The sequence below is a fragment of the Cottoperca gobio genome, chromosome 14 (genome assembly GCF_900634415.1).
Source record: "Cottoperca gobio chromosome 14, fCotGob3.1, whole genome shotgun sequence".
NCBI classification, from domain to species: domain Eukaryota; kingdom Metazoa; phylum Chordata; class Actinopteri; order Perciformes; family Bovichtidae; genus Cottoperca; species Cottoperca gobio.
This window is the reverse complement of record NC_041368.1, coordinates 4713504-4738777: the sequence shown is the minus strand read 5'-3', so window position 1 is coordinate 4738777 and position 25274 is coordinate 4713504. Positions and strand designations below refer to the sequence as shown.

General features: G+C 45.0%; 1 protein-coding gene across 10 annotated transcripts in view; it reads left to right on the top strand.

The window, feature by feature from the left end:
- The window catches only part of auts2a (activator of transcription and developmental regulator AUTS2 a), a 290775-nt gene extending 269977 nt beyond the window's left edge, over window positions 1–20798 (top strand). For 4 of the 10 annotated variants that reach the window (XM_029447937.1, XM_029447938.1, XM_029447939.1 and 1 more), the window contains exons 7-19: window positions 8091–8661; window positions 9944–10236; window positions 11641–11885; window positions 12859–12903; window positions 14131–14226; window positions 14333–14401; window positions 15343–15372; window positions 15807–15878; window positions 16321–16462; window positions 17326–17406; window positions 17489–17572; window positions 17808–18060; window positions 18205–20798. In XM_029447937.1, the coding sequence (XP_029303797.1) occupies window positions 8091–8661; window positions 9944–10236; window positions 11641–11885; window positions 12859–12903; window positions 14131–14226; window positions 14333–14401; window positions 15343–15372; window positions 15807–15878; window positions 16321–16462; window positions 17326–17406; window positions 17489–17572; window positions 17808–18060; window positions 18205–19441 (3218 nt within the window). In that variant the 3' untranslated portion in view covers window positions 19442–20798. Of the gene's footprint in view, window positions 1–761; window positions 853–8090; window positions 8662–9943; window positions 10237–11640; window positions 11886–12858; window positions 12904–14130; window positions 14227–14332; window positions 14402–15342; window positions 15373–15806; window positions 15879–16320; window positions 16463–17325; window positions 17407–17488; window positions 17573–17807; window positions 18061–18204 lie in introns of those variants that run through there. The other 6 variants (XM_029447942.1, XM_029447941.1, XM_029447945.1 and 3 more) reach the window with 5 other exon arrangements.
- The last annotated feature ends 4476 nt before the right edge of the window (window positions 20799–25274 follow it).

The following is a 25274-nucleotide window of genomic DNA, read 5'->3' as shown; positions in this document are numbered from 1 at the left end:
ACTACATGCACACAAAGAATGAACACCTACCATTTCTCACTGCTCACTAGTAGAGATATCAGGCCCTGTGAGAAGTCCCATCAGCTGGCTTACGTTCATCTGACATGTTGAGGTCAAATGGTCTGGCTCGCGCCACAGCTGCCTTGTCTCTCGGTGTAGTTTTACACCACTGTGACAGTGTGCGCTGACCAATTGCTGTGGATTGGATGGATCCTCATTACACACTGCTGTTATTTCAAAGCCTCAGTGAGCCCGGGCATGACAGACAAACCCACAAAGGATCTGTCAGTCGCAGGCACCGAGGGTCCCCCTGAGGGCTGCCCTGCACAGGCCCCTGGCAGGAGAAGGCTGGCCCCTTGGCCGGCTTTCTATCCGCCCCTTCTGGTGGGCACCTGTGCCAGCATACCCGTCATCGAGTCCCTGACCCTCTTGCTCTTCTCCCATTACGCTCTCTCCAGCCTGACCGCACACCCTCAGGGATATATAAAGATTTGTTCTCTAAAGGTGAGCTGGAAATGAGACACCCTGCTGCCATCGATCTCACCGATACATCCTCATGTGCACGTAAAAGATGGTGATAGTGTTTTTATTTATTTGGGGAGGGAGTGTCCAAACATTTAGGCCTCAGGCGCTGTCTAAGGCATGCAGATTTTCCACATACTGGTGGGGTGTGAGAGCGAACCAGTTAAGAGCCATTAGAGGAGCAGCTGTAATCAGAGCTACTGTGGGTGGGAGAGTGTTGTCGCTGCAGCTCTCTGTAAGTAAATGGCTTCATTATGACTAGAGAGGAGACAGAGCACATTGGCTCTACCAGACAGAGTATGAATAGAGCACGGATGGATACTGGCGAAGGTAGGAGACGGGAGAGAGCACATTTCTTTCCCTTTCTGCTCTTTTCTGTCACTCTTGTATAACCTTCTTCTGTTTCTCTCTGCGCTCTGTTGTACTGTAAACATGTGTAAGTGCTTGTTCTCAGCCGCTCTTCTGTGGCCTTGCATCTTTCAGAAGAACTCAGAACGTGTAGTGGCTTTCCTAAGCCCAATTACCCCAGATTGCTACCATTTCACAGAGGATCCCAGTCACAGTCTATATTAGAAGAGGAGTCAGGGCTTTATGTCTCGGTAAACCGCGCACACCATGCACCATGACATCACTGCATATACACACACTATTTATATTTACATGCACACTTGCTTTGACTTCACAACTTGTAATACAAAATTCATAAACCAAATTAGACAGGCATGACATATAGATGTTAAAAGAGCCGGCTTAACATCTCCTCCCCGCCTCCCGTCTGCTTTTGGCCTCTGGCTCAATCACCACTTGTTAAAGCAGCAGTTTGTGTTACTGTGAGGGGATATCAGCACGCTGTGGTGTTCTCACTGTAAGACTACACATGTCACGCTCTCGCAGCCAGAATAGTTGGTCTGCTCACCTAACCCCCCTCTTTATTTCTGTTTAGCATCCCACTCCCCTTCCCCAGCCACCCCTGGGAGTCTAGCTCTAATAAAACAGCTCCAGTCCAAGACCCTCCACACAGCGGGATGTCCAGGCTGTGTAACCCAACACCCCTCTCAGCTCTAGCTTTAGAGAGCTGCTGACAAGATGGGGAGTCTGGGAGGGCCAGCAGTGGAGCGTCCATCATTGTCAGGCCCCAGTGCCCTGAGCTCCCATCTGGGGCATGTCCAACACGCATGCCTGTGAGCTGTGAACTCATTGCTGGGAGGTGCTCCGACTCTCTGGAGACACGAGAGGGTATCACAGAGTGTGGTGTTACTGCTCTTAAAGCAGCTAATGCTGTTAAAGTCTTCAGGGCTGAAGAAGGGAGGGATAAGGAGCTAATAGACTGGAGATTCTCCGGGGAAAGCTTCCCCGGCTAAGGTTACTGACACAAGGTTTCAACTTCTCTGTGAACTGATATCAGACCAAAGTGCAAGTCTTAGCTCTTCTACTCAACACCATTACATTTGTAAACATTTGCCTGCAGCTTTTAGCATACAGGCAAAATAGACTCCAAACTCACAGACATGTAAAGCCTCTGCAGATGAGGACAGTAATCCCTTGGTTAATGTGTAGACTTGTGCGACATGGACTTCGTCCGATTCGGGCACCAGACGTGACCAGAGAGGAGTATTAGAACATCGGGGATCTCAGAACACCTTGCTGTCCCACAGACGCGGGAGCTGAGCTCACGTCATCCACTAATGTGTACTCCAGGGTATTCCACTGAGCTCCCAGAGAAGGGGGACAAACACCGGAGAAGGACTGACTCTCCTATTAATAGAAGGGAAATTGTATTGGACTGCATTACAATGTGAATTTATTATTATAATAATAATAATAATAATAATAATAAACTGGCAAGTTGCTGTAAAGACACAAACACATGGAGAGAGAAAGGAAGAGAAGTGTGTTATGTATTGTTCGATGAGGCTTTTATGAGCATGTGCAAGTGAGGACAGGAGTGAGACCAAACGAACGGCCTGCTGTTTATTGTTCTCTGCTATGTGGGAGGGAGATCTGTTAAAGATGTCTGCCATTAATGCGACTGCAGGCTTCATTAAGAACAAATAAACAGTCTGGTCCCTCATAGAGGAGCTCTTTGGGGAGCATATGCTGTCTAACCCACTCCTGAGGTCAGACCACTGTCAACACTTGCTGCTCAATTACAACTCTAGTTTTGCTGTCAAACTAAATATGGAGATAGAAGAGGAGCGAGTTGGCATTGTTCTCCTTTTTCTTTTTCCCAGGGACTAAATGGTTTCCAGACTAAGGCCTGAGGCAAACTGTCTTTAAAACATTCTGCATAACTGGGGACTGTGAATATTTCGAGGGAGATTTTATTCCACCAGCTTCTGAGAGCCCAGCGTAGAGGGAGATGCTGATTGTAATTAATGTTTACTGAGACATACCAAGGCAAGATGGAATTTTCAATGAGGGCCTCAAATCCTTGTTCAGCATAATGTGCACTTTAATTGATTCAACTTGAGCAAACAGTCGGTCTCCCTCTGTATATTTTTCTGTTTTTCTGAAGCATGAGGATGATGATGATGATGATGATGATGAGTGCGAAGGAAAGAGGACAAAGGCAAGTGAAAAAAAGAAAGTCTCTGGACCAAAAGAATGAGTTTATGACTCACTGGCATTGTGAGCTTTCCCTGTGTCGGCCGGAGTGTGGTAAAACTGTTGCCTCTGGAAGAGCGATGTGATCTGTGAGAGGTTTGGGCATGATTCTGCTTACTGCCGCACAACAGGGAGCGGGATGGAGAATACTAGACGGAGATAGAGAAAAAGAGTTGCAGGGGCGACAGTGAATAAGTGCAGCATCGAAGGTCTCTGTCAGCTGTGACAGACAGCTCTGGGTTTTGGAGTTGTCAGCGCTTCTGCTTCGAAATACTTTTTTCCCAAGCCATAGATGCAGTGCTAAGTGCCTACAGGCTACATTTCCCATCCCTGAATGCTGCCAGCTTTTGGATTACCAGTCAAAATGGCAAATAACTTTGTAAAATCCACACGTTTAATACGATGTAAATACTGTACTGTACATCGAGAGGTTTTCATCTCTGTCGGTCTGTCAGCATGATTATGGAGAAAATACCGGCCTGATTTTCATGAAACTTGATGAAAGGGTTTAGCATGGACCAAGGAGCCGATTCGAATCAAGTTGTGGAGACACAAACTAAGTTTTATTTCCGTTAACATTGCGAGAAGCATTTGTGCTGTATTCATGTTGAATAATCTAAAAAAGTTGCTCCTGACTGGGGAATTTCAGCGACACGAAGCGCTGGCTGTAGACTCGTAGTGTTGTTGCTGGTTACAAGAACAAACCCCAGTCACCCATGTGTCCCTCCCCACCAGAGGATTGTAGTAACAGCTAGGGTTGCAGCATGACACTGGTACAGGACAGACCTGCAGTCAGCACCCAGAGGTTACCTGCCATTGCATCATCTGGTGCCCGTGAGTCCATAATGCAGAGCAGGCTGCCCTCCCTCCCTGTCAGCACCTGCTTCCTCGATGCTCCCAACAGTTGCTCTGCTGTCAGTAACAGCAGAGCTCTTTATGGCCGTCTAGTTGTTGTGAATAGAGACGTGAGTAAATGAAGCTGGTTATTGTTCTGGGCATTATCTGTTTCTATCTTTAGTATAATAACAGTAAGGTGTGATATTCATGTACTGTTGTTACCCTTTATATGTATTCATATACATATATACACTTTACTGTGTATATTATGAATGTGGTGAAACTCTGTTCCTGTAACGAAGTACATTTATTTAAGTACGTTTTGAGGTATTTGTACCGTTGTGTGACATTTCTTTTCCTTTTCTTCACCACATGTTCTGATCGCTGTGGTTACTAGTTTCTTTCTTAGTAAAGAACTCACAAAGTTATCATAAGTATTTTGACGTGATATTTAAAGTATATTTGATATATGATACTTACACGCTTACATAAAATAAGAATTGCAGGAATGTACTCATAAAGCAATATTTTTTATTGTTGTGTTTGTATTCAAGTGAATGATCTAAAAACTCCTTCCACTGTCCCTCAAGTGAGAAACTGAGAAAAGGCTGATACTCGCATATCTTTAGCATATGGGCATCTGATTAGTGCAGTATTCTGGTAGTTTAACCGGACAGCGGCCTCGTCTCTGAAGCACCAGCATGAGTGTGTCGGGCGTCAGTCTCTGTTTTCGCACACGCAGCGGCCGTGGCTCAGCTGTCAGTCTCGTGGCTCCTGCTATGTGTTAGTTTGTTGGTTTTGTGTGATTGGAGCTATGTGACCCCTGCTTGGATGAAATCCCATAAATAAGTGTAAGGGGTTTAGAATGCGTCATGGCCCTATTTTGAGGAGGATGAGACGGAGGGCGTGACGGCAAGAGGCGGAGGCTTGGGATGTCGCAGAGCTCTCAACAGCCATCAATCAGTCAGGATGTCTCTGGCCTGGGTGTAGGCTGTCATATCCACTCACACAGAGAGAGATTAGTAAAGGGGTTTTGGCGTGAGCTGGGCGCTAATATATCATTCAAAAGGACAGGTGAAAAGATAATGTTGTTTGTTAATCATTTATATGGGGCCAGACTGTATCCAGGAATGACATTGAAAGATAGTATGTTAGATAAATCCCCTTATGTCCTGCAATTAAGGACCTAATACTATATTAAACTTTCTAATGTTCTGCATCTCACTGCCACGCCATCTGTCTCTCCGTCTGTGGATCAGCACAAAGATCTGAGCCATTGTCTTGTACATGGCTGGACCAGTCCAAATACCTTGCTGAGGAAGGACCATTACCCATTCACCCTGCAGCAGGCTCCGTGTGATATAAGCAGCACATTAAAAAATACTAACAGGAAATACAGCTGCATGGTGCTAATGAGCTGTGGTCCACTGCAGGACAGTAACAACACAGGAGAGATGAAAAACAGAGCCTAACCTGCATACCAATGACTGTTATTCCATGTCTTATGGCAGTTTTTTAATAACATTTTTAAGGGTTGGAGGTTTTTCATCCACATTCGTCATACGGTGTTACATTTTCATGTTATATTCAGTCAGATCACAGTTGTAGCCAATCTAATGATGAAAAGCTGCAGTGTAGCTTTAACCGTGGTGTGTGTGCGTGTTTGTGTGTTGTGTGTGTCTGTGAACAGTAGGAGATGGCTCACCCTGGGATAATGAGTTATCCCCTTAAGCCCCTCGCTGGGTCCCCTGACATCCAGCCTTAATGAATGGCTTTCCTGCACACACACACCCACACAAATCCCTCCTGTACCCCCTTCAACTCTTAAATCTGTCCTGTAGCTTTTGCTTCTCCAACTAACCCACACACCCACAGGCCTCATTCTCCACTGTAATGCTCCACCGAGCAACGCGCACTAGTTAGAAACCGCAACACTACTGAAACGTCGGGAAACAGCAGGGCTCCGCATTTTGAACAACCCAAGCGGGAGTTGCGCTTATTTGTTTCCAGGGATGAAGAAGACTGACAAATGAACCCTCGCGGGAGGGAGGCTGGCGTATGCTCCTCTTCGCTTCTTCCCCGCTCCGCTCCGCCTGGCCCTGGAGTCTTCATTATGACCAGAATAGACACCCTCTTTTTAGCGCATTAGCACATTCTCAAAACAAGCCGTGGACCTCAGGGAGCGAGAGGTGCAGCGGGAGACTTAAGAATTGGGAATTTGTCCTCTCCCCATCTGCTGCGGTGAAGTTGTTTGCCAGCAGCAGTCTCTCTTGACCGGTAATAGCATTTGTAAGTGGAGAAGATTGACATGGGTGAGGGAGATGAATTTAAGGGCTGCTGGGCTTTCTTGTTCATTGATGCATGTGAGTGTTGAACAGGGATGTGTTTTATGTGCACTGCCAAAGAAGAGATCTAGTTTCTCTGTAAGGATTTAGCTTTGAGAACGGACGCCTCTCTGCATTATGAGGGGACCTCTCTTATTTGTGCTTGCCCAAAGACGACTATTACTAAACACTTCAACCTGGCAGAGTGTGCCTTTGTCTCCTGACAGGCTGGCAGATGTCCCAGTAAGCTCTCCCACACAGATCAGGAGTCAATAGCTCTTATTATACATATTGATTGTGATTTTGTACCAGGAATTACTTCCCCTGACCATTAACTACAATACCACATGCACCTGGCGTTGCTAATACCTCACTTTGCACTTTTAATGCTAATGGACGAAGGTTGTCGTAGAGCCCTTTTAACTCTGCTCCCAGTGGAGTCTTTCTGGAGGGAGAAGTGTGTCAGAGAGATGGCAGCCCACTGTGACAGGCTGCTGCTGGGCCCAATCTACACCTCTTTGGCAGGTAAAGGATTAAACTGGCTTCCCTCAGGGGGAGGAGGAGACCTCACCGCTGGCCCTAAACCCCCCAGGGGCCTGGGAAGAGTTAATTACAGTTTATGTATGCACTGTCATCCCCCATGAGCCTCTTTGCCTCTGGAGCAGCCTTGCTGACTGCTGATGTCTAAGCACTTAGTTCTGTAGGAGGAGGTCCCTGCAGAGAAACACCCTGGACGGAGCTTATTAGCTATTGTTCTGTTCAACATTGTACAGCGGTTATTATTCATTCTCTAGATTAATTCACATGTTGTGCATAATGGAGCCCAGCAGGGCTTCTAATGGCAGGTAATTGCTGTTTTTTGGCAATTACTAAGTCCATAAAATCAATCCTCACCTTGTCACATAGCAAGCTAAATGTGCACCCGTTCTTCATGCTACAAGCGAAAGTGAATTAATGAAAGCAGAGTTGTTATCCTGCCCTGTCCTTCGTTATAACACGCCTGTTTGCATGCGGTTAAGAACAAAGATCAGTGTTTCCAAAGAGGATTGTTAAAGAATAACCATGCAGTGTCTTATTGATTTTAGGAGAAGTGAAAGAGAATGCAAATGTCCATGCAAACCTGTATACAGTTGATCTCAGTTACACCTGTAGGTGCATACAAAAATGCCTCATTAACAAATCTCACTTGAAACATTAAATATTTAATTCTTTTATCCAGGCAAAAAATAAATACATTTGAAATGAAGGTGATGTTGGTTTGTGTACGATACAAACGGATTAAGCCTGAACAAGAAAAACACATTTCAGCTGTGTCGTTTGTCCCCAGGGACGGTGTTAAAGGCTGCGTGAAAGGGCTCAGGAATTGCGCTGGCACAGCTGTAAACCCCAGCAGGGTGTGTCAGTATGAGAAGGAAGAGTAGGAGAAACATGTGTGTCAGTCTGTTTGTCAGCTCAAAACACACACACACACACACACACACACACACACACACACACACACACACACACTAAGCATGGCAGTTAGATAGACAAGGGTCTACACAAATACACACACAGATAATCTGTGTGAGAACTGGAGATGTGTTTGTACCTGAGGGAATGAGGTCGTTATGCTTACACACAGAGCCGATCTTAGTGTATGAACACTGGAGGCCATGATCGTGTCAGGTGTCAGCAGCTTCTAATCCATTCTAATTGCATGTTCGTCAGTGAATTTATGTCTTTCTACTGTTTTTAACATTTTGGTTTACATGGACCACCAGCTTGGAAACTAAAAATACTTTTTCTCTTTCTGTTTTGCAGTTCCAGATTTTGGCATCCATGTGCTCTCCACCAATGGCAGCCAGGAGCCTCATGGGCCAGGCCTCCTGAAGGTGTCAGGCCTAGAGCGCAGTCAGGAGAGGAGCCAGGAGACCTGCAGGGACCCCCAACCCCCTGCATCCAGCACCCCCAGCCAGCCTCTACCCCCACAATCCCTCCCTCTGCCTCAGCCGCAGCCCCAGCTGTCCGTCCCCCAGCCCCTGTCCACTCATCGGACCCAGACTAACAGTCCTGCCCAGGCTCCGGCCTCCACACACCTGACCCCGCACTCAGAGGCTGTCCCCAGGCCTCAGACACCCGCAGCCCTGCCTCTCGCCCAGAGACAAGAGCCCTCGCCGGCCCCCCCTCCCCGGCCACAGCACCAGCCTGAGCTGCTGTCACACCCCCGGCCTCCGCCAACTCCCAGTCTTCACCCACATCCGCCATTGCCTGCCCTCCCCACCCATCACCCTCACCAACAGCACCCCAGTCAGGCCGGGCCCCACCGGCCCCCATCACGCTGCCACCCCCGGCCCCTTTCTGCCTACAACGGCCTCAACCTCAACGGTCACAGGTAAGGCTAATAAGACAACCTCACATCAGTTTATTATAAAGACATGCACGTCTCTCATGTTCTTATGCGCTCTGATACAGAACATTGTGTGCAGAGCAGTGCAGACAAATCCTCCATATTCACACACACTTGAAAATACTAGAATATCTCTTGAGCTGGAAGTACGCATGATGCCCGATCAGTATGTAAATTGCTATCAGGGAAAGCTTGAAGTTCCCGAGCCAAACAGTAGCACTGATTACTAACAACAGAATAAAAGGGCCAAACTGCGCCCTGAGTGCCTGTGATTTATAAGCCACCCACATTGTCACTAGGGCTCAGTATAAATTCCAGCCCCCACCAATTATACTAGCTGTATGTGCAATAGTTTAGTACAACCTTGAAATGTATTGATGAGAGGTTATTTGTGCATGCGGACAAGAGGAAAATGGCCTCAGAATTGCATCATCCTTCCTAGAAAAAATGTAACACTTCAGAAGGCTTTCAAGTTTTAAAGAATCCTCTGCGGAATTCCACTTTGTATGATCACAGTCATTTTTCATATTATCAAAAGCAAGAGAGCTAGTCTGTTGTGTCGTATCTCTGTTGAGAGGCACTGAAGCCTATGAGGCTCTCTCCATTAATTTAAGACTCCAGGATAGCTCCTTCAGAATCCTCTCAGTCCCAACAACAGGCTCTCAGGCCTTGGCTTTGCCTCCCTCTCACTGTGCCAGTCTGCCAGTGTGCCAACAGGGTCTGGCACCCGCTGTGAATAATCATGGCCGGGGCCCACAGCGAAGAGCGGGCGCTGCAAATGAGCTTTTAGGCTTAGTGCGCAGAGCTGTGGAGACGCAAGCTCTGTGACTGCCCCCGGGGAAAACCCACACACACTACAAAAGACTGTTTGCTTACACATGCATACACACCCTCTCTGTCTCTCATCCCCTTTCCGATGCACATGTTCACTACCTGGCTCTGGAGGAAGTGCCTTAACAGAAGCTGTTCAAAGACAGATGCACGTTCTGTCTGCTTGCCAGCGGTGGTTTATTTGCATCTGAGGGGGTTGTGAATGTGGTGTTTTCGCGGATCATGTTTGCCCTGGATTCTGTGAAGCACAAGGGAGAGGCAGGGAGGCGTTTGTAAATGGAGGACAGTTGAGGTGTGAAAACACTGTGCTGGGAATTGAACATCGCAGCAGATGGAGATGAGGGGATGCGGAGGAACAAGTGTTAATTTTGACTGATCACGCCTGGCTAAACATGGCTCCTTTCTCCATTTTTCTCTTTTTTCTCTCTCTTTACAGCAGCAGCAGGAGCAGCACCCCAGGCACCAAGCCCCACGGGCCCCCTGCTCCATCTTTGCACCTCCCCCACCACCCGCCTCCTCCTGCAGCAGCAGCAGCAGCCTCCACCTTCCCGCTGCCCTTGGCAGCTAACCAGAGCACCCCCCACAGCTTCCCCCCTGCCTTGCAGTCCTCGCCGCACCCACATCACCCCAATATGTTCGCTCCTCCAGCGGCCTTGCCTCCACCACCACCACTTACGTCTAGCGCCCTGCCAGCACCCGGACATCCTGCTGCTGGGAGTGCCTACTCAGGTAAACATCAAATGCTGCCAGCAAACATCCCCACATCGCCCCCAAGTGATGTGGCAGAGGATTGCACATTCAGCTGCCAAAAAAAAGAAAAGCAGGCTGCTATTCTAGGCAGCTGTTGCTTCAGGTTGCTTGGACGGTCGAGAAAGACGAGACGTTCACCAGGAACAAATTCGGCAGCATTTAATTTGAAAGCATGAGATGCAGAGACAGACAGAATGTTACCCTGATAATCATTTAAAGAAACAAGCAACCGAGTCCAAGATGATCCGATGTCCGCGGTTCTGTGTGTTTACAGTCGTGTGGACACTCTTTCTGTCATGCTGTGATTGACCGACTCTCAACACACCAGTAATTTCCACCACTAATTCGGGCAACATTGCAAAAGCGATTACAGACCCCGTGCACATATCCACGCAGTGTTGTCGAGCTAAATGTCAGGGTCGGTGGGGGAAGAGGAGGGGGGCTCACCTTTTAGAAATGTTCCCACAACTTCCTTTTTCACCTTGTATAGTGTTCACGTGCGAGAAATCAATTTGGTCAATATGGAATGGAGCGAGCTGGATTTTGTTCAAAAGACACTAATGAAATTTTTATGAGGAGAAAATTCCACTCCCACTCCCAGCCCAATATAGCTTGAAATGAAGGCGGAAAATATTGCAGTGAGTCACTGTGGAATAGGAAGGATAAGGTTACTCTGGAGGAGATACAATCTCTCAAGGCACGTTTTGTTGACTTTAGAAGAAAAGCCAGCGATTACTTGAAATCCATTCTTTCTCCACAGGCTGCGCAGAGGTTATTAGAACAACAGATGTTGTCTCAGAGGGGCTGTAGTGTATCAAATCACAGCATTTGACAGTTCCAGCAGTCAGACACTTGTAATCATCTCGAGCCTCGCTTCAATTTAAAATGGCATGCTGATAATAACAGTCCTTTCCTGGTTGTTTCCTTTTCTGTAACTTTGACATGGCTTCCTTTTTGATGGCATACGTAGCTCTCACATGGGAGTCCAGGCCCTCCAGGCGTCTCCGAGGGTCTTCCAGCAGCACCCAGCAAAATGAGGAATAATAGAAGTTCATTTCACAATACATATTCATGTTGATGGAACAAGTGAGAGTAATGTGAATTTGGATGTATACATGAATTGATTGATGTGGAGGGTGTATAAAGGTGTGTGTTTGTATGTTAGCCTTTGATAATGTTTGTGTAGCCATCTTAGTATTTTCTATTTACTTGCATTTAATGTCAAGATGATGCTTCACATCTTGACAAAGAAATACGTCTTAGAGACACATAAATAAAAAGTCTTGTGTTTTTCTTTCAGACAGCTTTAACAACAGCCACAACAATCTCCCCCTCATTACCAAAGCCAGTCCTAATCCTCCCTTCTCTCTCGCCCTTCTCCAGAGCAAGACCTTCTGCGCCAGGAGCTCAACACCCGTTTCCTGGCTTCCCAGAACGCCGACCGTGGCGCCTCACTGGGCCCTCCGCCCTACCTGCGCACAGAGTTCCACCAGCATCAGCATCAGCATCAGCACCAGCATCAACACCAACACACCCACCAACACACCCACCAGCACACCTTTACGCCCTTTCCCCACGCCATCATGCCCACCCCAGCACCGCCCATGGTGCGTACCCCTGCCAGAAATGTGAGGATAAGTAGAACGCACCTGCTTTGGGTTGGAGAGGGTCAAAGAGGGAAACATTTTCAGCATAGCCAAAGTTCTTTCATACGTCTTCTAATAAGGAGTTTGACACGTGTAGAAGAGTGGGTGGGCACTGGAAGTGTGTTCACCTTGTGGCTGTTACAGTCAGACGTGTGTATGAGCAGCAGACTGTGGGTGTGACTAACTTTCAATGATGATCATGTGTGTCTGTCCACACTACAATCATGCCTTTATTCTCCCAGAAAGCCTTTCTAGTGTTTTCTCTGGCATACTCTGGGACTCCAGACTCGAGCCACCGTTATTTTCTAAATTGGCAATAACTTGCCTTAAGCATGTTAAATTCAGAGCCAGCTTTCAGAACATAATACACTTAATTCATTCTGAATTTAATGACATCATTTGGTCCCGTTTGGGGGTTTTCATTACTGGCAAATGCCTTGTGTTAAGAGCCGCGCTGTTTGTCGGGGCAGACCACAGGCAATGGGTGGCTGGACCTAAAACTCACAAAAACACACACACACACACACATATTCATAACTGCCTGGCCCATAGAGGGTTCGCTTGGCTCTGATGATACCTCAAAGGCAGCATGGCGAGGCCTCTGACAGCTAATGAGGCCATAAAAAGGCTCTTTATGGCTGCAGTGTTTAGTCTTGACTGGGGAAATGTTCGCCCTGAGCCTGCGCTGCACCACTAAAGGGAGACCAAATGAGACACAGAACCCACGCTAGTTTAAAAGGTCTTCAGATGATCACAAAAACGGGAGGATGAAAACAGTCTGGTTTGGGAAGTGGTTGAACTTTGAATCTATTTTAGATTTTAAATCTTGAATCACAATGTCAATCTGTAAGCATGCTCTTAGTCCTACAATACATGTTGTTTGCCTGAAATGACCCTGACAGAGGCCAACATATGTGTAGGTTCTCATGTTTGCTCTGTTTCCTTTCTCCTGCAGTTCGAAAAATACCCAACAAAAGTTGACCCCTTCTACAGACACAGTGTGAGTTTCCCTACTGCGTACTATTCATCTGCAGAGCACTTTTGCTTGCCCATTATGCCATTTGAGTGTATTTGAGTTAATGTTATAGCTCTGTGTGTGTTGGATGTATGTTTTCCATGCAATCACTCATCCGCTTCTTAATGGACACTGTAAGCATCCTCGCTGTACCGCTTCACCCTTCAGCCCCAGCAAATGTTGTGATTAATGAACCGGCGCTGGAATCTTAGATCCCGTAGCGGAAGATTTATTGTCCATGCATGCAAGGGTAAAATATTTGTGCATATAAATTAATAGAGAAAGAGACGGTGGCTGCATTACAGAGAAGACCGAGGAATACTATATCTTTGTCTTGCGTACTACTCTTCATGTGTATTTGTCTGCTAACAGCAGTAGCTTGCTCATGATTATTACTCACCAGGGGACTTATCTGAAACTTCGGACCCCACTCTCTTACCACGAGTCCAGACACCTGCTGTTTGTGTCTTTCTTCAAGCTAAACAGCGAGGAAGAGTTTTATGTTTGTGTTCAGACCAACCCTGGGTCAAATAGATGTTGCAGAATGTTGCTTGTTTGTTTTTAAGTGCTTCATTTCTGATTCTTAGTATTTCCTGGCTGTTATTATGGTAGAAGCAAATACCCTGAAGCCATTTCCTCTCTATAAAACATACTGACATATCAAAAACATGATGCACAGGGAAACACCAGTTGCATTTAAAACCTCACAGTATCTCCTCAAGCGCTTCGAATAACTCAACCCGGCAAACCAAGTTTAAATAATTTGGTTGCACCATCCGTGATTAAAGCAATGCAAGCGTGCAAATTCAGAAACATGAAAGACGTTCTTTACTTCCACTGAGGCTCATATGATTGACAAGAGTAATTATAATGAGTGGTTGATTACATATGTTTCTCCACAGGAGACTTTTATGGAGGCCTTGAGCGCTTGTTTGGTTTACGTGTGTTTTGCTTGTATTACAACATTCCAGTTTTCACATCAAAGGAGTGTTTTCCCTTATTTAAATCCACCGGGAATAAGCAGGGGATATTTTATTAACTTGCCGTTTGTGAAACATTGAAGCAATCATTTGTAACTAAGCAGTCTTGGAAAATATTGAAATATTGAATGTTGAGGTTCATCCGTCACTATAACGCCTTCCAACTCTACTGCTTTATACAGCTGTCCTCACGTACTATCCTCACACCTCCTCTTCTTCCTTTCTCCATCAGCTGTTCCACGCCTACCCACCGGCCATGTCTGGCCTTCCCCCCGTCATCCCCCCGACCGGGCCCTTCGGCTCGCTGCAGGGCGCCTTCCAGCCCAAGGTAAGACAGGGACACCACCACACACCCACGTTCTCACACAGACGAAGTGAAAATAGGAGTTATTTACAGAGATTCTTGTTTTTGATCTGTGCCTGTTGCTCTCTAGACCTCTAATCCACTCGATGTGTCCAGACCTGGAGGCGTCCCACACACATTCTTACAGAAGGACCCCAGGGTAAGCTCACTCACTCACTCACACTCTCTCTCTCTCTCGCTCTCTCTCTCTCTCTCTCGGTCACTCACTCACACTCTCTCTCTCTCTCTCTCTCTCTCTCTCGCTCACTCACTCACACTCTCTCTCTCTCTCACTCACACTCTCTCTCTCTCGCTCTCGCTCTCTCTCACACTCACACACTGTGGAGGTAACCTTTAGATCTTCTGTATATGTTTGCATAAGTCTTTGAGTCATCAGATGGAGGTTTTCAACACCAAATTATAGCTACATTCACACTACTAGCCTTAACGCTCAAAACTGATTTATTGCTCAGATCAGATTTTTTGGTTTGGTTGTTCACATTATTAGTAACAAAGACGTCACACGCAGCATGCTGTCGAATGAAAGTAAACATGGAGGCCACAAAAGTGTTAACAGTTTCATTTATAAGTTGATGTGCAGTGTAATTCGTGAGCAGATGATAACGAGAAAGAGGATGAGGCTCTTTGTGGAGAAATGTCTGCTACTTGTGTGTGGAGGTGTGTGGGTGCTGAGTCGGAGCCAGGAGCTGGGATTGTGACTAAAAAACAGATTTAATTAGAAATTTCAGCCAAGTGACTCCCGCCAGCGCAGAATGTGACAAAGGTCGATCTAGAGCGACGTAAAAGTTGCATGAAAACAAAAAGGAGATTTGTTCCACTTTTGGCTGCAGTGTGAAGTAATGGTAAAGAATTCATGTGCAATTAGTTTATAGACAACACAGACTGCTATATTCGTTTGTAAGCACAGGGTCACACAGGAGGAACCCATGTGTTAATTACTCCTGAAATGCTTCATTTTAAAATTAAATTTTAACATTTTAATTTGGTTCATAATAAAAGGCCACACACAGAGACTAATTAAAAGTGATTTGATTGACAGCCAAATGACTCAACCTCTTTTATTTCCTCTCCCTCCCGCAGCTAACGGATCCATTCCGGCCCGTTCTCAGGGTGAGTGCTCACTCCCTGCTGTGTCTCAGTCCCTGCGCGCACGCACACACACGCACGCACACACACACACACACACACACACACACACACACACACACGCGACCATTACTATTCCTCTGTCTCATGCACCATATTTAAGTTATCAGCCATGTTCAAGTCATCTCACCACTCAAGATGGTTGTAGGATGTGTGAGGGTCAATGTGCATTGACAAGATATGTATCCAATAATTGTGCTTCTAATTACCTTGAACAACAGACTTTGGCTGATGTGATCCATATTGGTTTGCCTTTTCAGGCACTTCCTTATTAGTGCCAATGTGGATATTGAATTATAGATGACAAAGATTCTACACACTTCACCACACACTAACCTTACTGTGCTGCTTGTTAAAGAGTAATGTTGTGACAGCATGTATGTATCATGTACCTACAGAAACCTGGGAAGTGGTGCGCCATGCACGTCCATATCGCCTGGCAGATATACCACCACCAACAGAAAGTAAAGGTGAGGACTCATCTGATAGTGTGAAGTGAACTAAGTGTCCCAATTCCATGCTAATCTTTATTACTGTTTTATACATGAAATGATGCAACATGTGTGCCGTGCAAAGGCAATCCAACTGCAACTTTAGAATGACACCAGTTACACTTAACAAAGAGACGGCTCGTGTTTGTAAATTCTATCCATAATAATCTCACCGTAACTTAAATAGCTTTTCATGAGTTGAATCAATCCATTTGGAATTTCCTTTGTGCAATGCATTGTGGGAGAATAGGGGACATTGACATAATGACATTTGGGGTTTTTTTGTATTCATACCGACACCTCAAAAAGTGTAACAGACAACTATTTAGTCCCTGACTGCAGTTTACTAAATATAAAAATGACCTATAGTGTGTAAAGGGGTTTTACATGTGTTTCCCTCTGTCGCTCTGCCATCTTCCAGCAGCAGATGCAGGTCGACCCTCACAAGCTAGACTTTGGCCTTAAGCCTGACTTCATGAGTCGACCTCCCGGCCCCAGCCTCTTCGGCGCCATTCATCACCCGAGCGACTTGGCGCGGCCCGCCACACTCTTCTCCGCTGCAGGTGAGTGTGCGACAGATCTCTAGGTAGAAAGAGTGATTGATGGTTCTCTGATATACGGCAGCAGTCAGTCAATTCCCGATGTTCAGAGTGAGCTGCTGTCTGCTTATATTGACAAGACAGCAAAACCAACACAATTTGTGCACAACATGGAAATAACAACAACAGTCAGTGTGAATGTCAATGCAGTGCATCTATATCAATTAACTACTGAATCCTAACTGGACATAGAAATACGAACAAACTAAATGAACTCAACGTTGACTTTGGTTCTAGAGCTTTTAACTTCATCGTGTGGTCTAATGCCTCATGCTGTCTTCCGTTTCTCACATCTCTCCGTGAGAGACAGTTGACAGTATGGCTGAACCAAAACCGCATTTTTGAGACCAATATTAGCAAGTTTTACAGAACTAAGCAAAGAAAAGCACCTGATAATGGCTCCTTTCTCCCTAAAACGTGTTATTTCACCTGGAGGGTGTGGTTTTGCAGGACGTAGCTGTGTTCAGAGTGCAGAAAAATCCTGAATTATTTTTGGTTTGATGAAAATGTGAATTTGGACTATGTGACAAATGATGGGCTTTATTAGATTGAATTCAGGCAAACTAGATGAATAATACATGAATAAGATATGAGTTTAGTTTATGAAGGCATACAGAATATACTATTCATGTTCTCCTATAACTGGAATATTTGGTCTCACACCTACATGCATGGAAATTAATATTCCATTTGGGCTGGAGGACATTGGTATTAAAATACAGCAGTGTACTTGAGTTAGGATTGCTTTGCTAAACTACGGTTTAACACCTGCACTTAATAATATTGCAGTCAGCGGTTGATAGGTGTTTCTATCTCTCACTCCTCAGGTCCCACACACCCATCAGCAGGTCCTTTCGGTCATCTGCCCCACCATCCTGGAAACTTCCTCGGCCCAGCATCTCACTTAGGTAAGACGCCCCTTCACTCGATCTGAAATAGGAAAAAGAAGATATGATTGTATGCGTGGTAACATGTGGCGTCTCCCTCCAGAACCTTTCGGTCGGCCTCCATCATTTGGAGGACTGGGTACCCTCAGTTCATCGGCCTTCGGAGGACTGGGCAACCCAGCACTAAGTGAGTTTCACTGTTTCACTTGTTGCCATGCAATCACTTTCTGTTACTGTGACTGGAAACTCATTTCATAGTTGCTTTTGTACTGTTCCCAATCTAGTAATTAAAGTTTTAGAGTTATAGTTGCTCGTGCTGTATAAGAACATCAGCAGAATATAATTTAAATTCTGATATTCAACTGTTCAAATGGTTGAGATACGCTTTTAACTTGCGTCCTGCCGTGTTTTTCCACGTGTTGAATCCCTAACAGCGGCCAACGCCGTGTTCGGCCATAAAGATGGCCCCAACGCACAGCAGCACTTCAACAGTGGCAGTAACAGTGGCCATCAAGAGCCGTGGAACCGCCTGCACCGCACACCGCCCTCCTTCCCCACACCGCCACCCTGGCTGAAACCCGGAGACTCTGAGCGGAGCACCTCGGTCAGCTCGCACGAGAGGGACCGAGACTCTGACAAACGGGACTCGTTGGTCAGTAAAGACGACAAAGACAGGTGGGTGGTAAAAAAATAAATAATAAAGTTTGGGTACATATTTGGATTTTGTTGTTTCAGATTAGCTTCATTTTCCTTTGTATACTATGAAAGATCATTTAATCTACACTGGTACTGATGGGGGGGCCTTGTTTATGCTTCTAGGGACTCTGTAGAAAAGCGACATACGAGCCATCCGTCCCCAGGGCCCGTCAACCCCATCAACCTCCTTGGCCACAGCCGACCTGAGCACCACAGGAACCACCTGCCCCCTGCTTCTGGAGAGCCTCAGAGGGACAAGGAGAACAAGGCCAAAGACAGGGAGAGGGAGCAATCAGACTCCTGGAAAGACAATGGCACAGATGACCATAAGCTCAAAGACAACCATCACAGCGACAAGGACACACCTGTCATCCATGACGGCCGAGTTTCAGAGGACAAAGTGTCCAACAGGGGGACACCATCGCCCTACATACGGCAGACCAGCCTCGAACGTCCCAACAGTGGGCTGAACAGGGAGGCCCTTGAGAAGAAGGGAGAGCTGCCGTACGAGCACCAGAAGAAGAACAGTGACGTGAAGGTGAAGGAGGAGCGGAAGGAGGAGCAGGATGGAGCCACAGAGAGGGCAAATGAGCACCCAACACAGGCACCGTCCACACCAAACCTCCACCCTCCCTCCTCAATGCCTATGCCCATGAGCATGGCTGGCGTTCACCCCATCAACAGCATCAGTGGTCTTGAGAGAACTCGAGTGGTGGCGCCCTTCATGGGTATCAGCCCCATCCCAGGAGCTGACAGGTTCCCTTACCCTGCCTTCCACTGGGACCCAATGAGGGACCCCTACAGGGGCCTGGACATTCACAGACGGGACCCTTTGGCCAGGGATCTGTTGCTAAGGAATGATCCTCTGCACCGGCTGGCAGCGCCTCGACTCTACGAAGCTGAGCGTTCCTACAGGGACCGTGAGCCTCATGACTTTAACCGTGAGCATATCCACTCTCTGGCCCTGGAGCAGAGGAGGGAGCATGAGCGCGCCCATCTGGAGGAGCGCGAGCGCCTCAACATGCTAAGAGAGGACTATGAGCATGGGCGCCTCCACGCCGCAATGCACCATCCTGCCCTTGACGGACATCTCCCACACCCTGCCCAGGGCCTCATGGCCCAAGGACTCCCAGGCATGCACTACTCCAGGGTCAGTCCCTCAGCTGCAGCGGTGGCCGCAGCAGCCGCAGCCGCCCATCAGAACGGTATCCTGAACAAAACACCACCCACTGCCTCTCTGAGTGCCCCGCCCCCTCTCATCCCCTCACTGGGTGCCCGGCCCGGCTCACCCAGACGGACTACTCCCCTGGCCACAGATATCAGAGACAGATCGGCTCACAAAGACATTGAGGCACGGTGAGCTGAGCCTCTGCAGCTTCACTCACACTGAACTCACACCAAGCACTTAGCTTTGGGCAAAGCAAGACTGTAACATAGCTGTGAATAACTTATGTGGGCAGAGACATACCCACACAATGAATTGTTTTTGTATAAAACTACAAAGAGACAATGATCATGGAAAAAACAAAAAAGATTTTTCAAAGACTTGCTCCAGCTTTTTGTGTGCATTCTTTCTCTTGTATAGCAAATTGACGCGGAGTAAGAATGAACAATTTTGAAATGTACAGGTACTTTAGCACTCACAGACAGCAAAGTGTGTAGATACTGTGTACAGTTGCTGTGCTCACTCTGTATGGATTAAAAATCATGGTACAAATATGCAAAAGGGTGTTTTGAAAGCTTTACGTTGAACACATGTAAATAGGAGTATTACAGCAGTGATTCAGAATGTGCTTTTTGCTATTTCTTTTAGTTTTTTTGGTTGATGCAGATGATTAGCATTGTACCAGAGACCCCATATTCAACTATGCAACACATGTCTGGGCTCCCTTTCTGAAAGCTGGCCTTCTCACCACTACTGACTGTAAGAAAAAAGGACAAACAGCTGTATTCTCTCCCCAACTCACACACATTGGGTCCATGCAAACTGATACAAGCTTTAACTGATTCACAGGTAGCAATTTGGATTCAACAAAAAAAAGTAATGTTTTGAGAATTGCTTTTTTCAAATATGATTAATTGTGGTGACAATCCTAGAAACAGTTGATGGAAGTATTACATTTTAAAGATTTTCAATGTAAAAAGCCAGCAGCACAATTGTCAACTCTTTTTTCCCACTCTTCCTTCACTGAGTTACCACCAGTGTTGTTCTGGGGAGAATGCAGCACATTAGACATCATGACAGCACATTTGCCCTATTGAAGAAGTGTAAAGTACATGTTTTGGAAATAGGTTCTGTTGGTAAAACAGTGTATTAAAGTGCTTTCCTGAGTTGTTGTAACTACAAAATCAAAAGACAAAAAAGCAAGTCTAAACTATGGACCGTTTGTTTCTAATGAGCAGAGATCTATTTTAGTAGTCCACTGAAGGTTTAGTTGTGCGCTTCAAACTCTGTGATATCATGTCGTGCGGTGTTTTTTAATCTAACATAAAAAGGTCCACCGGAGCCATAGTGGTTAGTCGATGCGTATTGCAAAAAGATTGTTAAATGAGATTTTTTGTTTTGCTGTTAACCATGTACAGGGAAAAAAAGTGAAGTCTTTCTAGATCATGTACAAAAATGAGAAAAAAAAATGAAGCGACTGAATCTTCAGCATGCTCCTCATTTAAACTTGTGTTATGTAAATTGTGCCATGTTATTAAAAAATGTGTACTAACCCTGTGTGTGGAGCTTTTATTCCTCCACCTACTGATCTGAGTAAACAGGCAATATTTCTTTCTGACACTACGCTTACAGCAGTTAATGACTTTTCACATTAGACACCCATGGAGGGTGAACTACCTTCGGAAGCACTCTCACTTGCAAGTATTTTGAGTGCTACTGATTGGGTAGTTATAAAGAAGCTATGAAGATTGTGTCACTTGATAGTCACTTCTATTCATGTTTCATGATTCGCCTGAGGAGCCACGAGATGAAAAATGTCATTTCTCACATCTCCGCTGCACCAGTAGGCGCTGACTTACTAGATTGCGTGGTAACGGTTAAAACGGCAGAAGTATCGTGCATCACATCAGCTGCTTGGACAAGTGAGGGCTTCAATAACAGTTCTTTAAACATCAGCAGCAGCCTTCACTGGTAAATCACGGTACTTGTATATTCATCAGAGGACGCAGGAGTTATTGACAATCCCATTACACTGAATAACCACAGCATTCATGCACCCTTCTTTGATTGATGTTTAGCATCGGAGCAGCCGGGTCATGCATCAATCAAATGTTGGCTCGATCTGTCACGAGTGGGAAATGTGGATTGCCTGTATTTCCTCCTGCCAAGTAAATGTCTCCTGCTCCAGGGACCAACACTAATTTTCCTTTCAAACCTGCATATAAAGTGCTGTTAGTGCAATATGTGGTAGCTCGGGCTTTAGACCAGGAGAGGGTGCCAAACTGCTTGTAATACAAAGTTGTAACACAAAGGCTTTCACAACTGCTGCAAGACCTTCTCATGCAGACCAAGGTGAGATTGTCATGTCATCACCCCCTCTGGTGATGACATGACAATCTCACCTTAGTCTGCATGAGAAGGTTATTTTTCATTAAAGCCGCAACGATTAGCCGATTAATCAATCAAGTAAAGCCACGGGAAATAAATCAACAATCCAGCTATAATTCTTTAAGCTCTAATTATTGTCTGGTTTAAGCTTCTTAAATAATATATATATAATCACTCTAAATTGAACACATATTTTTGGACTGTTGGTTGGTCAAAGCAAGACGTTTAAAACATCACTAAGGGCTCTGGGAACGTGAATATTTTCTGTTATTTTACAGACCAAACAATCCATTAATAGAGTAGATTATTGTACATTAAATCGATAATGAGAATAATCAAAATCCCTAATTTTCATTAGTGATTGATCTAAAAATGTATTTAATTAATCATTTAGTCGATGAATTATCTTATATTAAGTGTGAAAATGCTGATTATAATTTCCCCAGGGTAATGCTGACATATTCAATTAGCTTTTTATGTCCAGAAAATAAAATGAAGACGCAAATCTTCACATTTCAGAAGCTGGAACCACAAACTGTTTGCCGTTGTTGCTTGACAGACGACATTTAAGTGATTACGCTGGCAGATTAGTTTTCTGTCGATCTTTGATCTGATTTATAATTTCATCTCTGTAATACTGGACTGCTTCCAGCCAGGTCAGCAGTTCAGAGAACATCTACAAGCAGGTTTGTTGTTTACCTTCGTCATGAGATTCACCTCCGAACTCTTCATCACAGTTATTGTGTTCTCCCTTCAGCCAGAGCTGCTGGCTGCTTCCATCAGCTTTTTCTGGAACTGCCTAATCTAAGCAGCGACCAAACAAAATCCTAAACTGTCTGAGTAAACTGCTTTTGGATGTTGCTACAAATCCTTCCTCCCCGGGACAGAACCTGGCTCTTCAGCCTCCGCTGCAGGTGTAATGAATCTAAGCTTCTTCTCTTGCCTCGTCTGCCACATCCTGCCGGGGCACGGGGACAGCGTAGAGCTGGGGCAATGCTCGGATGGACACACATGAGCACAACTGGAAAATATTGCAATTTGTATTACTTTTATAGAAATAAGGTGCACAATTTGAGCATCAAGTGCATTTACACCAATTTCATTTTCCCCAAAAGCTACTCATTCAGCCAGAGTGGTTATAATTACCCTAAACTGCAGCCACATTTAGTTGTTCTCAAGAATCACATGAAGTTACTGCCTGAAAGCATCAGCCTGTAAAGAGAGACACTATCCACTGTGCTGATAGACAGAGGCTGCTGATTAATGAGGTCTGACAGCAGGGTGTCTGATGGGGGTTCAGTGCAAATGGGATCCTGTGAATTTAACTTCTTTATCAAACAACACAACAACAACAACAACAACAGAGAGGCCTGATGAGACAAAACACAACAAAGCCAGTCAGCTCCTCCGGTGTTGTACAGATCAGTAAATGATGGATGTTTTTACTCCAGGGGTTACAGAGGATTCGAGTAGTGAAAGCTTGACACTGATCCAACACGAAACTCTCAATTAACTTGTTAAACTGATTTAATAAACAACTAATAATGCATGTTTAGTAACACCAATTATTATTGTAATTATTCCATCAGTGGAAACTAGTGATGGCGAGATGAAGCTTCATGAAGCTTTCCATCCAATTGGTTCGCTCATGACCGAAGCTTCATGGTGCTTCATTTGCTCTACTCTAAGTGGACAATAAATGTAAAACTGGCGAAGTGCAAGGCTGCAGTGGAGGTAAAGTATCTTTGCCCTGAAGATTCTTTGACGCACACATATAAGACTGAATATAATGTTCTATTCAAAAATAAAGATTGATGTTATTACGTGTTATTGAGAAGAGAGTGCCTGGAAACAAATGTGGGCTTTTTACACCTTAAATGATAGTTCAGTTTAAGATTGGACAGAGAATGACATGCAGCAAATAGCAGCAGGTCTGTTTCGAACCCCGGGCCACTGCTGCAAGCATTTGAATGTGGGTCGCCTGCTCCACGAGCTGCTCCACCAGGGATGTGTAACGTCCACGTTGGATGTACATTATTTCTTCAACAGATTTAGATTTGGTATCTTTACTTGCTCACAAGGAAGATGATGCTGGCGTGCATAACAATTGCTTCGCTAGTTGGCTGGTTCCATAATGATCCAATACAAACGCAATACCAACAACTCGACAGCAACAATGCATACTACGACAACAACAACCCACACATTCGCGGTTATATAAAGTGTTGATTATGAGGAGACTCTTTGCGGTTCGCTCCCCCTTATATTTCAAACGCAGCGAGGCTTCGAACGTCATCACATACGTCATCAACACAAGCCTCGATACGCGCTTCACAAAAATCTTCTGCGATTACTCGACACACGCTTCGAAGCCTCGACACGGAAGGACACATCACTAGTTGCAGTTAGATATAATTTGCAAAATGATTCAAATCATTGCTGCAGAAAACTTGGTGTTCTTGCTCTCGTTTTGGATATTTTAGAATCTTGAAGCCTCATAAAGTCATTGTTTTAGATTGTTGTCTAATCTTTTCTAGATCATTTTTTTAAATGTATGATCTAATTCCAAGATTGTGGTGCACTGTATCTCGTTGTTTGTAGCTCCTTGATGTTGCTGCCTTAATGAGGCTTTCTTTGTTAAATAAAGGTTAGGTAAAGGGAATACAACTTTGTTTGTCTAACAATTGTCAGAAAATAGTGAAAAATGCTCAACACAGCCCAAAGTAACATCTTGAAATGATCTGTTTTGTCCAACCAACAATCTAAACAGTCTAAAAAACTAAAGTATTCAATCATAGAAGACTAAGAAAACCAGCAAATATTCAGATTTGTAAAGTTGTAGACAGTGAATTTTCATTAACACTTAAAGAATTACTTTAATTATTAACCATTTATTAAAACATTTGTACTACTGTATCAGAACGTAAAGTGTGATTACCAGCCTACTTGTGTTTTGTGCTAAATAAGATGTGTTGTGCTAAAGGTTTGTGTGTTCATCGCTGTTATGTTGCAACTAGTAAAGGCATAGCTCATATTAATATATGTGTATACATCTGGGTAGTTTAATCTATAACGATAGGCCTTTAGCATCATTAATTAGTTTTTTATTAATAATCTCAATCTGCAAAGTGACAAAAGCTGTAAATGTAGTGCAGTAAAACCTATAATATTTACTATATTACAATAGTATAAAGTAGCATAAAATGGAAACACTCAAGTAAAGTACAGGTACCTCAAAATTGTACTTAAGTACAGTACTTGAGTAAATGTACTTAGTTACTTTCCACCACTGATTAAAACCTGAAAACCTCATTTTCAACCTTATTTACTTTGACACCTGTACACTTATTAGCGTGAGGCTTTGGTCATGCAAGTAGCTTTTTGAACACAAGGTGGCATCAGTGTCCTCTCCTGCACTGTAACGTGAAACAAAAGAAGCGACAAAGGGAGTTTGAGAGAAGAAGGCTGTACAGCATGTAGTGCACAGTGACACTGTCATCTCATTGTCCTGAGAGAGGAGAACCAGTTTGGCAGGTTTACTTCGTCTGACAGCATCTATGCTTGGTATTTACCTGGATTGAAGGAAACACTGTCATCACACATGCTGTCAAACAAGAAGAGCCACGACACTCCTCTGAGT